An 11,398-nucleotide genomic window follows, 5' to 3' on the forward strand; every position below is an offset into this window, starting at 1 on the left:
GGATGCTGGTTGTGAATGTTCTGGGGGGGGGGGGGGGGAAGGCACAGGGTGAGCTGGTGACACTTAGGGACCCTGCGGTCTGGGCCCCAGCCCTTGCTTCCCTCAGACCCAGTAGTCCAGGCGGCTGCTCCTTTCTTCCCCAGGACCCTGGAATCTTGGCCCCCAGGGTCCTTTTCTCTCAGACTGGGAGTGAGGGACCTCAGCCCTCTTTTTCCTCAGACCCAGGTGTCCAGGTCCCCACACCTCCAGTCCCCAGTTCATGGCTCACCTCTGGCGGGATCCTCTGCCCCCAGCTGGGGGTCTCAGCCCCATTTCATACCATGCATCCCCTCCCTTGGGGGCCTGGGCAGGGGGGAATTTTCCAAGACGTCAGAGCTGGGGGTTGAAGGGAGGGTCGAGTTGCAGGGGGCTTGGGCGGGGCTGAGCTACACTCCCCCTGCCCCCCACCCCAGGGATGGCTGCCTGCTTCCTGGTAGCTGGGGCTTTCTTGCTGCAGGGGTGGCTTGGACATGGACCAGAGCTTGGGGAACAGCAGGCTGGGTGATGGGGTGCAAGTAGTGGAGCAGGGGGCTTGGTGGACAGGTTCTCATCTTGGGGACTTGATCCTGAGACATGGGTGGTAGTGGTGGGGAGGAGGGTCTGGGTACAGCTGGGCTGCTCCGGGCTTATCTGCAACAGGAAGGGGGATTTCCGGCCAGACCCTTGGTCTGCCTACGTCACAATCCACAGGGGGGCTGAGGGGGATGGGGGGGGTGCGGGGGAGGCCTGACCAGGGCTTTGAGGGCATTCTGGGGCTGCTCTGGAGGAGTGTCAATCATAACAATAGCATCAACAAAATAAATGATAACAGTAATATTGATAGCTAACATTTATTGAGGGCTCATTGCATGCCACCAACAGTACCATGGGCCTTTGTTTAATTTTCTTAGGAGGTAGGTACTAGTCTTATCTCCATTATTATTTTTTAGAAACTTTTTAAAATATATATATATCTTTATTGATTTCAGAGAGAGGAAGGGAGAGAAAGAAACATCAATGATGAGAGTCACTGATCGGCTGCCTCCTGCACGCCCCCGACTGGGGATCGAGCCCGCAACCCCGGCATGTGCCCTGACAGGGAATCAAACCACCATCTCCTGGATCCTAGGTGGATGCTCAACCGCTGAGCCACGCCCGGCTGGGCTTATCTCCATTTTATGAAAGGAAATTGAGGCAGGCTTCCTTCCACTTTCTTTCATCCCGAGTCCATGCCCTTCCTTGGTGTAATAGTTTGGGACAAATAGGAAATTTGAGTGTAAACTGATATGATGTATAGAATTATTAATTTTCTTAGATGTGTCAATGGCATCATGATATGAAAGATGTCTCTTTCATGAAGTGAACACTGAGATATTTAGGGGTGAAGTGTTGTCTGTAACTTGCTTCAAATGGCTCAGTAACCCTCCCTTTGTCTGTTTTTGAGCCTCTCTCCTGCCCATCTCCAGCCCCACTGTACGGCCTCACAGTTCTCACCTCTCTTCATCCTCCTGCCTCCAACCCCACCCCTCCATTCTGTCCATCTGTCTCTCAACCCACAATCAATCTCTCTCCCTGTCCTCAGGAAGACTTAAATGCACTCTAAAACCCTACTTTCTGGCAGTATTCTCCTTCCCATCCCCTTCTTTGCCCCCATGGTTAGTGAGCAGAAGTGAGGCAGGAGTAGGGAGGGCTGGGATGTGGGGGTAGAGCTTGAGGGTCCCCAGGCTGGGTGGTCCAGCCCAGGTGGCAGGAGACTGAAGGGCACTTCCTGCTGGGGTAGGAGGCCCTTACCCTCTGACCAGACTGGAAAATGTGACATCAGAGAGGGGGCAGTAAAGGAGACAGGAAGAGAGGAAATTTGACACCTCTCCGGGGTGACTGAGAGGCCTTCGCAGTGTTTCCCACCTCCCGTTGCCCCTACCAATCCAGGGTTCTGACCACTGCACCCCTGGGAGACCCTCATCCCTTGCTCATGCTGGAACCATGCAATCTCCCTCCTCTGCTTCATCTCTGCCCCAGCCTCTTTCCCGACCTCCAGCCCACAGGTCTCTGGGCTCTTTCTAAAGTGCAGATTTGCCCGGCTTGCGTGGCTCAGGGGTTGAGCGTTGATCTATGAACCACGTCATGGTTCCATTTCTGGTCAGGGCACATGCCCAGACTGTGGGCTCCAGCCCCAGTGGGCGGCGTGCAGGAGGCAGCTGATCAATGACTCTCTCTCATCATTGATGTTTCCATCTCTCTCCCTCTCCCTTCCTCTCTGAAATCAACAAAAAAACAAAAAGTACAGATGCGTGATGCCAGTTCCTTGCTTAAACTCTCAGCTTCTTGGGGCTGGCTGCTGCCTTCTGGATAAAGTCTAAGCTTACTCTGGTGTTCAAGGCCCTGCAGTGGACAATTCAGACAGGCAGAAATAAGCTTGGAGCTGGGAAAAGAGATGGGAGGAGAGACCCACAGAGAGAGAGAATTGATTCAGAGATACAGATGCATAGAATAGAAAGAGACAAACAGAGGGACACTCACAGAGGAACAGAGACAGAGAAACACTCAAGGAGACCCCAGACACACAGAGCAAGAGAAGTCGCCTGGGGTTCAACAGAGTGAAGAAACTGGGAAACAGACTCAGATCCAGAGGGTGAGAACTGCAGACTGGGAGAGACAATGACAGGAGAATAAGACAGTCTCAGAAGTGACCAGTTCCTCCAGGAAGCCCCCTCGACTCCCAGGTTGCACCCTGAGCTCCCCCATCCCAACCCTGACCACTCTGAGCTGTCAGTCTGGCAGTGGGCCTGTCTTCTGCCACTGGACCAGGAGCTCTGAGGAAACAGGGCCTGGGTCTGTTTCAGTCACCAATGTGTCTCCAACACTGTGTAGGCCCTAGGTGAGTTTGCTGAAAGCCTAGAAGGGCAGGGCGCAGAAGACCCCCTACGCTGGTGCTGAGAACACAGGCTACAGTCAGACGAGCATGGGTCTGGGCCTCAGCTTCCTCTTCTGTGAAATGGGCTGCACTCAGTGTGCACTTATGAGGTTTCCAGATGTTACAGGCCCATCTGCATTTCTGTCTGGGTAAATTTTCAAGGCTCCCCATTATTCCCAGGTAGGGGATGCTAAGCCTTGCACCCCAGAGTGCTCCCAAGCCCAGCCAGGGATGGAAATGAACAAAAATTTATTGACACTGGTTTTGGGGAAGATAGGTAGTGGGGGGTTTTCCAAAGAGAACTGTGGGGAGGAGCCAGCGCCCGGCCAGGTGGGAGCGGGTGCCCAGCCACAGACCCTATCTTAGGCCCAACTTCTTCTTCTCTTTCTGCTTTTTGCGCACCACATCCAGGTTCCGGTCTTTCCACATGCTCTTGCGCAGCTTGATGGGGCGCGAGCCCACGTACTTCCCTGTGGGAATGGAGGGTTCAAGGTCAGGTTTGGAGTCTGACTTAGGCCAGATGCCTACCACACCCACTGTCCTTAGGGGAGGCCTCACCCACCATTCATTTCACGCATGGCTCGCACGTAGTCGCTGGGGTCCTTAAAGCTAACGAAGCCATAGCCCTTGGTCTTGCCTGTGCGCTTGTCGCGGATCACCTTAGCCTTAAGGAAGGATGGGAAGCGGCTGAAGGCGCGTGCCAAGATGTCATCATTCACCTCATTGCCCAGATCCCCACAGAAGATCCGGAAGTCATCTGCGGTTGGGAGAGAGAGGTCAGAGGACGCAGATGCCTGGCCAGGGTTTGCTTTATTTAAAGAGCCCCACCTTCTCTGGAGGCACCCCCCAGCCAACCTTCCTCTGTATCCTCAGCAGTGGCCCCCTTAGTAATAACAGCCAACACCTGTATAGTATCTACCCTGTACTAAGCTCTGCACTAAGCACTCATGAGGTTTTAACACACTTGGCACTCCCAACAGCCCTTACTCCCAACGACCCTTTTATACTGAGAGTTCAAGTGACTCAACCAGGAAGTGGTAGAGCTGGGACAAGAACTCAGGCATCTGGCTCCAGAGTTCTTACTTTTAATTAATTGCACTACCTTTCCCCACCCTAGGGTCATCTTACCCATTCCCTGTCCCAGCCCTGGCCTCTTCTCTAAGCCCTTGGCCTCCCTTGGTCTCCTGGACAGTTCCCCATGGACATTCCCTGGGTCCCTGACACCGCTGGCTCCCATAATGGCACCCTAGTACCACAGACTTCATCTTTCCTCAACTCTGCTTCCTCTGCAAAGCCCACTCTTAATTCCCACTTGAATCTCTGAAACCTGGACATCACCCGATCTTTCTCCAAGGCTGACCTCAGTTGCCATCTCCAGACATATCCTCTGCGCTGGGCCTGAGCCTCAACCGAATATGCTTACCCCAAAGAATAATCCTTTCCCCACAAAGCTCATATTATCCCTTGTTGATGAGGAAAATGACTGGAAGGGTTAAGTGACTTGCCCAATGTCACAAATCTAGGGTCTACATCCTGTACTGGCCACATCTGGGCCCAGGCTGCCATGACCCTTGTCTGGGGTGATAGACTGTCCCAGCAGAAGAGGCAGAAGTCTAGGACTGGGATGGGAGGTAGCTACCTTCCCTTGGCTACAGCTGGGGTTACCCCATGGTTTCTGTGGTAATTAAGGACACTCTGAGAACAAGTTAGGCCAACCCAGGAGAAAATAATCTGACAAACTCAGAGGGTGAGACCTTCTACTAGACAACTGGTCTGAACACTTCATATAACTATTATACACAAGACAAGGCAGTAGGAGGGAGACCATTCTCATTAAAAGATAATCTCATTAAAAGATAATAAAACTGCATGTATCCTGATTTAGGGGAAAATGGCTATAACAGATAGTGTGAGGGAAAGCTGAGTAAATTTGAATATAAATGGAACATGAGATCCCATAGAATTATTGTGATAATTTTCTTACATGTGTTTATGGTATTATGACATGAAAGAATGTCATTTTTCTTAGGAGACGAATACTGAGGTATTTAGGACCAAAGTGGTAATTTATAGCTTGCTTCAAATGATTGAGCAAACCACCCAAAAACACATAAACACACAGAGATATAAAATAAATATAGCAAAATATTAATTGCTGAATCTAGGTGGTGTATATATGGCTGTTCACGGTGCAGTTCAGCGTTTAACATTTTTCATAAGTTGGGAGAAAAAAGAATGTTCTTTTACCTTTGGCAAGCCAGGCCCCTCATGAATGAAACAGGCCAGAAGTCCTAGGTGCCAATCACCTCCACCAAGTTCTGTTCAGTGGCTGGGTAAGGGCCTGCCCCTCAGAGCCACAGCCTAGTCCTCCATGAGGTGCTAACAACCGTGCCTGCCCTACAGAGAGGAGGCATTTGGGGAGTTACCTGGTTCACCTTCCCTGTTTCTGCCCCAAGGAAGAGAGCTTGGCCTGACTCTGGCTGAGCAATGCCTGACCTGGACTCTGGCTCACTTACCTGCATCCCACTCCAGCAGGCTGGGGTCTTCCCAGCTGCTCCCAGCCGCTGTGCGAATGCAGCGCTTCAATTTCTCTGGCTTTCCTTTCTTCTTGTCCTCACCCAGAGGCTCCGGGACCTGCAGAAGAAAGAGGAGCGAAGGTTTGGTGTGGGAGTCTTTTGGACCCACCTGCCGCCCTCCCAACCTTCCTTTGCCTCTTGCCCTCCTGCCTCCATAGTTAAAGGACTGGATGTGCTCCCATGTGTGGGTATATGTTTCTGCCACCCTATCCCCCATGTCCTTCTAGCCCCTCCAACTTCCCGGGCCCCTCCTCCCTCCATCGATAGAGGACTACTGTGTTTGTGTGTGTGGAAGCCCATAGGCTCCTGTCTACCCTCCCAGTTCTTTCTATCCCCCCCACTGTTGTGTTCCTTGCTTACCTCAAGAGCCATGAGGCCAGGGGGTGGCTCAGGCCGTGGGGGCCGGGGTCGTGGACGCAAGGACAGGAGCTCAGGAATGCGTAGTGGGGGCAGCAGGCCTCGAACAACTTCCAGAGGGAGGGGCAAGGGCTCAGGCTCAGGCAAAGGCATGGCCAGAGCCAGTGGTAGGCTGGGCCCAATGACGGCAGGGCCGGTTGGGGCGCCTCCTGCCCCCACAGCTACTGCTGCGCTAGCGTCCTCCAGTCCAGCTGCTGCCACCACTGCCTCCTCCTTCTCTTTCAGGCCCAACCCCAAGCCTAGGCCCAGCTCTCGGGGTGTTGCTGGCTCTTCCTGTGGGCAAGGGGTGGGAATGAGGGGGTCAGCTCGAGGCTCAGCCCTTACTCCCATTCCAATCCTATACAACAAAGCAAGGGCCTGGGGGCCAGAGCACAGGCAAGAGATACTGAGACAGAGAAAGGAGTCTCTAGTCAGAGACAGACACAGGGACACAGACATACAGACACAAGGACAAAGAGAGGCATCAAGACAGAAAAACAGAGAGGGACAATCAAAGGGAAAAAGGAGATACAGAGATAGAAATACACCCATAGCATATATTTCTCTCTACACTTTTCTCAAAAAAAGAAAGAAAAAGATTTGACCACAGAAATACAAGGAAAGATAGACGGAGATAGAGAGTGAGAAGGCAGAGACACAAAAAGGCAGACTTAGACACAGTCCATCAGGCCAGGATCAAGGATCTCCCCACCCACTGCACCCCTGACCATCAGCTCCCTGTCCATACTTACCAGGGGAGGCCTCAGAGCAGCCATGGAACCCAGGGGAGGCCCCGGGGCCCGAGCCATCGGTGGTAGCATCATAGGTGGTCCAGGGGGCCCAGGCAGAGGGGGGCCCACAAGGGCCTGGTGAGGGGGCCGCAGGGCCATAGGGCGAGGACCACCTGCTGCAGAAGAAAGAGCAGAATCTGTCAGGGTGTTAGTGGGGGAGTTAGAGGGCATAGGGGGGATTATGTGGCAGGGATGATGACCCTTGCCCCTCACCTGCTCTCTGAAGCACATGGGGGACGAAGGCCGGACGCAGGATAGGGGCCCTCTGGGGGGCCACAGCTGTGGGAGAGAGAGATGGGGGTGTGTGTCATGGGGGACCAGGGTACTTGGGGCAAGGTGTGTGTGTGTGAGGGTGGTACTCTCAGCATCCAAAAAATCCTGGAGAAGGGTGTGGGGAGCCATCTGGAAGAGGCAGGGGTCTTTTCATTTGTGCATTCAGCAGAAATTTACCATTGAGGATCTCCTCTGTGCCTGTTCCTCACCTGGGCAATGCCAGGGACACACCAAAAGACCAAGGGCTCTTCAGGAGCTCCTGGTCCAGAGTAGGAGGGAATAAACCCATTACCAGAGAGTGTCAGCCCAGAGTGATTAGGTCCAGGATGGGAGAAAGTCCAGGCACAGTGACTGGGGCTAGAAGAAAGCCCACAGAGTAGTGGGAGCCCAGAGGAACCCTCTGACCTATCCAGGGGAACTAGAGAAGGTTTCCTGAAGAAAGGGACCTGGGAGCTGAAATCCAAAAGATAATGAAGAATCAGGCGAGAGATGAGTGGAAAAAGTACTGGCAAAGAAGAACACTTATAAACAAAACCTTTCCCCCTTTTTGGTTTGGTATAATTGTAGTAGAGGAAGCTGTGGTTAGAGAACATAAAAGAATGGTTGAGAGGTCAGCAGGCACCCAAGCATAGCCTTATTAGCTGAGCCATGAATGTCCTCCTGAGGGCACCAAGGAGTCACAGCAGGGTTGGAAGCTGGGCAGGGTGACAAGGCCAGATTTGTATTTTGATCAAAACCATACTAAAGAGTAAGAGATGTTAAAATTTCTCAGATACCAGATTTAAAAAAGTACAACAGAATTTAAGTAACATGTTTGATCTGATATTGCACCTGAACTTTAGAGAACACATATCCTTTCACATACATAAGGAAGTAATACCACAAAAGTTGACTATGTATATAAAGTTCACCTCAACAACATAAAGTAAGAATGGCCTATGGAGAGGTTAGATTTTAGCTGACTTTGGTTAGTTTGATTTTGGTTTAGTTGATAGGTTTTAAAAGGTTATAGTTGGGTGACACAACAGCAAGCAGAAGAGAGAACATGAGCATTGCTGGCACATCCCAACAATGTTTAAGGCTTCTGGGGAGGAGGTAGGAATCTCTCTCTGCAAGGGACCAGGTGATGTAGGGTCTTGACTGGCAGGTGAAGAGCTTGGTGCTTGTTTGATGGTTTGTTCATCTCAACAACAGAAAGCATATAATGCTTATTATGTGGCGGACATGAAGACTTCTGCCCCTCATGGAGCTTATATTTTAGAGGAAGCAAAAGATAATAAATAAGTAAATTGTACAGCTTGTTATAAGGTGTTAAGTGCTATAAAGAAACAGTAAAGGGTAGGGATTAAGAGTGATGGAAGGACGTTGGTTTGCAATGATCAGGTTAAGCCTTATTAAGGCCAAAATAATTTGAAATACATAATCAGGTTTGTGCTTTAGGAAGGTGACAACATCAGGTTGGGGATGAAATGAACAGGATGAGTTGGAGCAATGAATCAGGTAAGAGGCTGAAGTAGTTGAAATATGAGTGCTTGTTTAAATGTGGGTTTCCTGGCCCAAGACCTACCTGCTCGTCGCAAAAACATGGCTTCTCGAGCCTCTGGACTGTCCAGGTGACTCCGATCACCAGGGCCAAAGCCAACTGTTGGGAGAGGAGAGACAAGGATGGTGGGAGGAGAGTCCTGGGCATCCCTTTTTACCACTCTACCTAAAACCCTGGCTTCCTCACCCCACCACTCCTTACTTACCTGGGCCCACAAAAGGAGGGCCACCCACCATGGGAGAAACCACTGTGGCTGCCGCGGCTGCCCGGGCCTCCAGAGTCTGTTGGACCTGTTGGGAAGGAGGTTGGGGTAAGTCTGACTCAGTGCTCCCAAACTGCCCTGGCTGGCTGTCTGTCAAGCTTTAGGGCTTAGTTAAAATGGCACTTTTCAGGGAGGCTTTTGGGATCACACCAGCTAAAACTGTCCTTAGCCCATCCTTAGCAGCAACTTCTCTCACTATCATGCTGCTTCACCTGCCCCATAGCACTTAGCACTATCTGAAATTATGTCCAGCCTGTCCTCCCCATCTCCCATGCCACCACTCTGGTCTAAGCCGCCATTGTCTCTTGCCTTGATCATTACAGTAGCCTCTTCCTCAGACTCCTTGATTCTGCCCTTGCCCTCCTGTAGTCTGTTCTCCAAACACAGCCAGAATGACCCTGTAACATCTAAGTTGGATCATATCACCCCTCTGCTCTAAATCCCTCAGTGGTTTCCCATCTCAGAGTGAAAACCAAGGTCCTTATGGTGGCCTACAAAGCCCTACCAGATCTGGTGTTCCTGTCCTCATCTCCTCCCATTCTCCATCGCTCACTCCACTCCTGCCACACTGTTCTCCTTGCTGTTCCTTGAACATGCAGGTATGCACCTGCTTCACGGCCCTTGCACTAGCAGTTTTCTCTACTGGAAGTGCTCTTCCCCCAGATATCTACATGGTTCCCTTCATTATGTCCTTTATATCTTTGCTTAAATGTCACCTCTTCCAAAAGGCCTGCCCTGACTGCGCTGATAATCCTCTGTCCTTCTGACTGTACTTTCATCTGTCTCTTCCAAGTAAAATGTAAACTCCAAAAAGGTTGTTCTCTGCTATATATGCCTAATTCCTAGAATAGTGCCTGGTGCATAGAAGGCAACCAATAATTATTTGTTGACAGAATGAACAAGTTTCATTTAACTGTCTTCTTTTTAGTAGTCTCTCTCTTCACTAGTCATATATAGCTAGCTATTGAGCACTTGAATATGACTAATAAGACTGGGGCACTATCTAACTCAAATATATATTTTAAATAGACATTTCCATCATTGCATGAAGTTCTTCTAAACAACATGCTCTAGAGCTTTCAAAGGGCAGAAATATTGTCTTAGTCATTACTGTGTCCTCAGTGCCTGATACATAAAATGTGTCATGCAAATTAATCAACAAGCCTACATGTCATTAAGTCTCTGTATACAAACACTGTTCCAGGCCTTGTGCTCTCTGACTTAGATGCCAGAGTTCAGACGTACCTGCTGGTATGTGTTGGTCGCGATAATTGGGCGGATCACAGGAGCTGTTGGGATCTGCATCGCTTCTACCGTGGGGACTGTAGGCACTGCAGGCATGGCAGCTGGGATTCCAGTTACCGGAGCCCCCAGAACTTCCTGCTCAAACCTGGGGGAACAGGGCACCAAAGTTCAGGACCTTGCACCAATTCTGGGACGCTGGCTATATCGAACCAGCGCCTTCATCCCTACCAACCTCTCTTTACTCCAGCCCCCACATCCCGAAGGTCCCATTTCCCCAAGATAGAGCCATATGTCGGGCCTATTGCAGCCTGGAGGCTCCAGAGTTCGGCGGCCCCGGCTCTGGGACGACTTTTATCCCGCCCTGTCGCGGGCCTTACAGGGCCATCTCCGCCTCCATCTCCTTCAGGCGTTCTTCCCCACTCTTGCCCGGAATGACGGCGCCAGGTCCCGTAACCACAGGTCCTCCTGCACCCGGGAGTCCCGGGGCCGGCCCCGCCCCAGCCATCGCTGCTGCCTTCGCTGTCGCCGCTACTGCCGTCGGGCCTCCACTGGTTCCGCTGTCTGCTCTCTGGCTTCGTCGGTGTAGGCGCCCACAGATGACCTAAAGCGAAAGCGACGGACGCTGGTGCATGACATTATATGCCAGTCTTTAGAAAGGGACCAATGAGAATCTGTCCGCACCCGGAGGGCCCACCCAAGGAAGAATTTAGACCAATCAGAGTGCTGGAAAAACGAACCAATGAAGAACCTCAGTCTGTGAGCCTCCCGGGCCACCACCAGGCCCATTCCGGAAGTTTTGAACACTTAGGTGGAGGCAGCTGGGCCGGTGGGCTCCCAGTCTGGGGTTGACAGGCAAGGTACCAGTGACTCCCGGAAAGACTAGGGACAGATGGGAGCTCCGACGAGGCGCTTCCTGGAGGATATGACAGCTGAAGGCTTTTGCTAGGTGAAAATTGGATGAGATGTTCTGGGTAGGAGGAATAGTTCACGTAAAGGCCGAGGCGGTAGTTAAGAATGTCAGCTCGGGTCACGTGTGTAGGTTTGGCCTGTGTCCTTTCTTGCGACACAGCTGACCCCTCCTGTTTTGGTAGTCCTCAAAATGCTTTATTATGGATATTTTAAACAATATGCAGCAGTAGAGAAAATAACATAACGAACCTCCCCTACCTCTCCACAATTGCTAACATTCTACCCTCGTTTCATCTATTTCTTATTTTTTGTTTAGTTTTTTGCTGAAGTGTATTAAATTCCAGCCATTTGTCAATTCACGCTTCATGATGTTTCTCTAACAGATAAGGACTCTTAAAAAAACGTTTTCAAACCCAAGAAAATTAATTTCTAAGTATCGATTTTCTCTGCCTCAAAATGTCTTTAAACAAT

General features: G+C 51.0%; 1 protein-coding gene across 3 annotated transcripts; it reads right to left on the reverse strand.

The window, feature by feature from the left end:
• Positions 1-2,237: 2,237 nt before the first annotated feature.
• Positions 2,238-10,606, reverse strand: RBM42 (RNA binding motif protein 42). Of its 3 annotated transcripts, none has more exons than XM_016220943.2 (10): positions 10,396-10,606; positions 10,019-10,163; positions 8,717-8,801; positions 8,536-8,610; positions 6,909-6,974; positions 6,657-6,811; positions 5,869-6,198; positions 5,449-5,566; positions 3,495-3,689; positions 2,238-3,402 (listed from the first exon to the last, which is right to left on the reverse strand). In XM_016220943.2, the coding sequence occupies exons 1-10, from the start codon at positions 10,521-10,523 to the stop codon at positions 3,290-3,292; spliced, it is 1,410 nt and encodes a 469-aa protein (XP_016076429.1). In that variant the 5' UTR covers positions 10,524-10,606; the 3' UTR covers positions 2,238-3,289. The 3 variants fall into 3 exon arrangements, with proteins under 3 accessions (XP_016076429.1, XP_016076430.1, XP_016076428.1); XM_016220942.2 differs by having other exon boundaries at positions 2,239-3,402; positions 6,657-6,832; positions 10,396-10,587; XM_016220944.2 differs by lacking the exon at positions 6,909-6,974 and having other exon boundaries at positions 10,396-10,605.
• Between the last annotated feature and the right edge of the window lie 792 nt (positions 10,607-11,398).

This window comes from Miniopterus natalensis, chromosome 18, assembly GCF_054644295.1.
Source record: "Miniopterus natalensis isolate mMinNat1 chromosome 18, mMinNat1.hap1, whole genome shotgun sequence".
Taxonomy (NCBI): Eukaryota; Metazoa; Chordata; class Mammalia; order Chiroptera; family Miniopteridae; genus Miniopterus; species Miniopterus natalensis.

What these genes read in the sequence shown, in the direction of transcription:
- RBM42 (XM_016220942.2), bottom strand. Translation starts at nt 10,523, where the DNA reads ATGGCTGGGGCGGGGCCGGCCCCGGGACTCCCGGGTGCAGGAGGACCT. An exon ending in CCATGTGCTTCAGAGAGCAG is followed by an intron (nt 6,833 to 6,908) that starts GTGAGGGGCAAG and finishes ACACCCTGACAG; the next exon opens with ATTCTGCTCTTTCTTCTGCA. An exon ending in AGCCATGCGTGAAATGAATG is followed by an intron (nt 3,403 to 3,494) that starts GTGGGTGAGGCC and finishes CCATTCCCACAG; the next exon opens with GGAAGTACGTGGGCTCGCGC.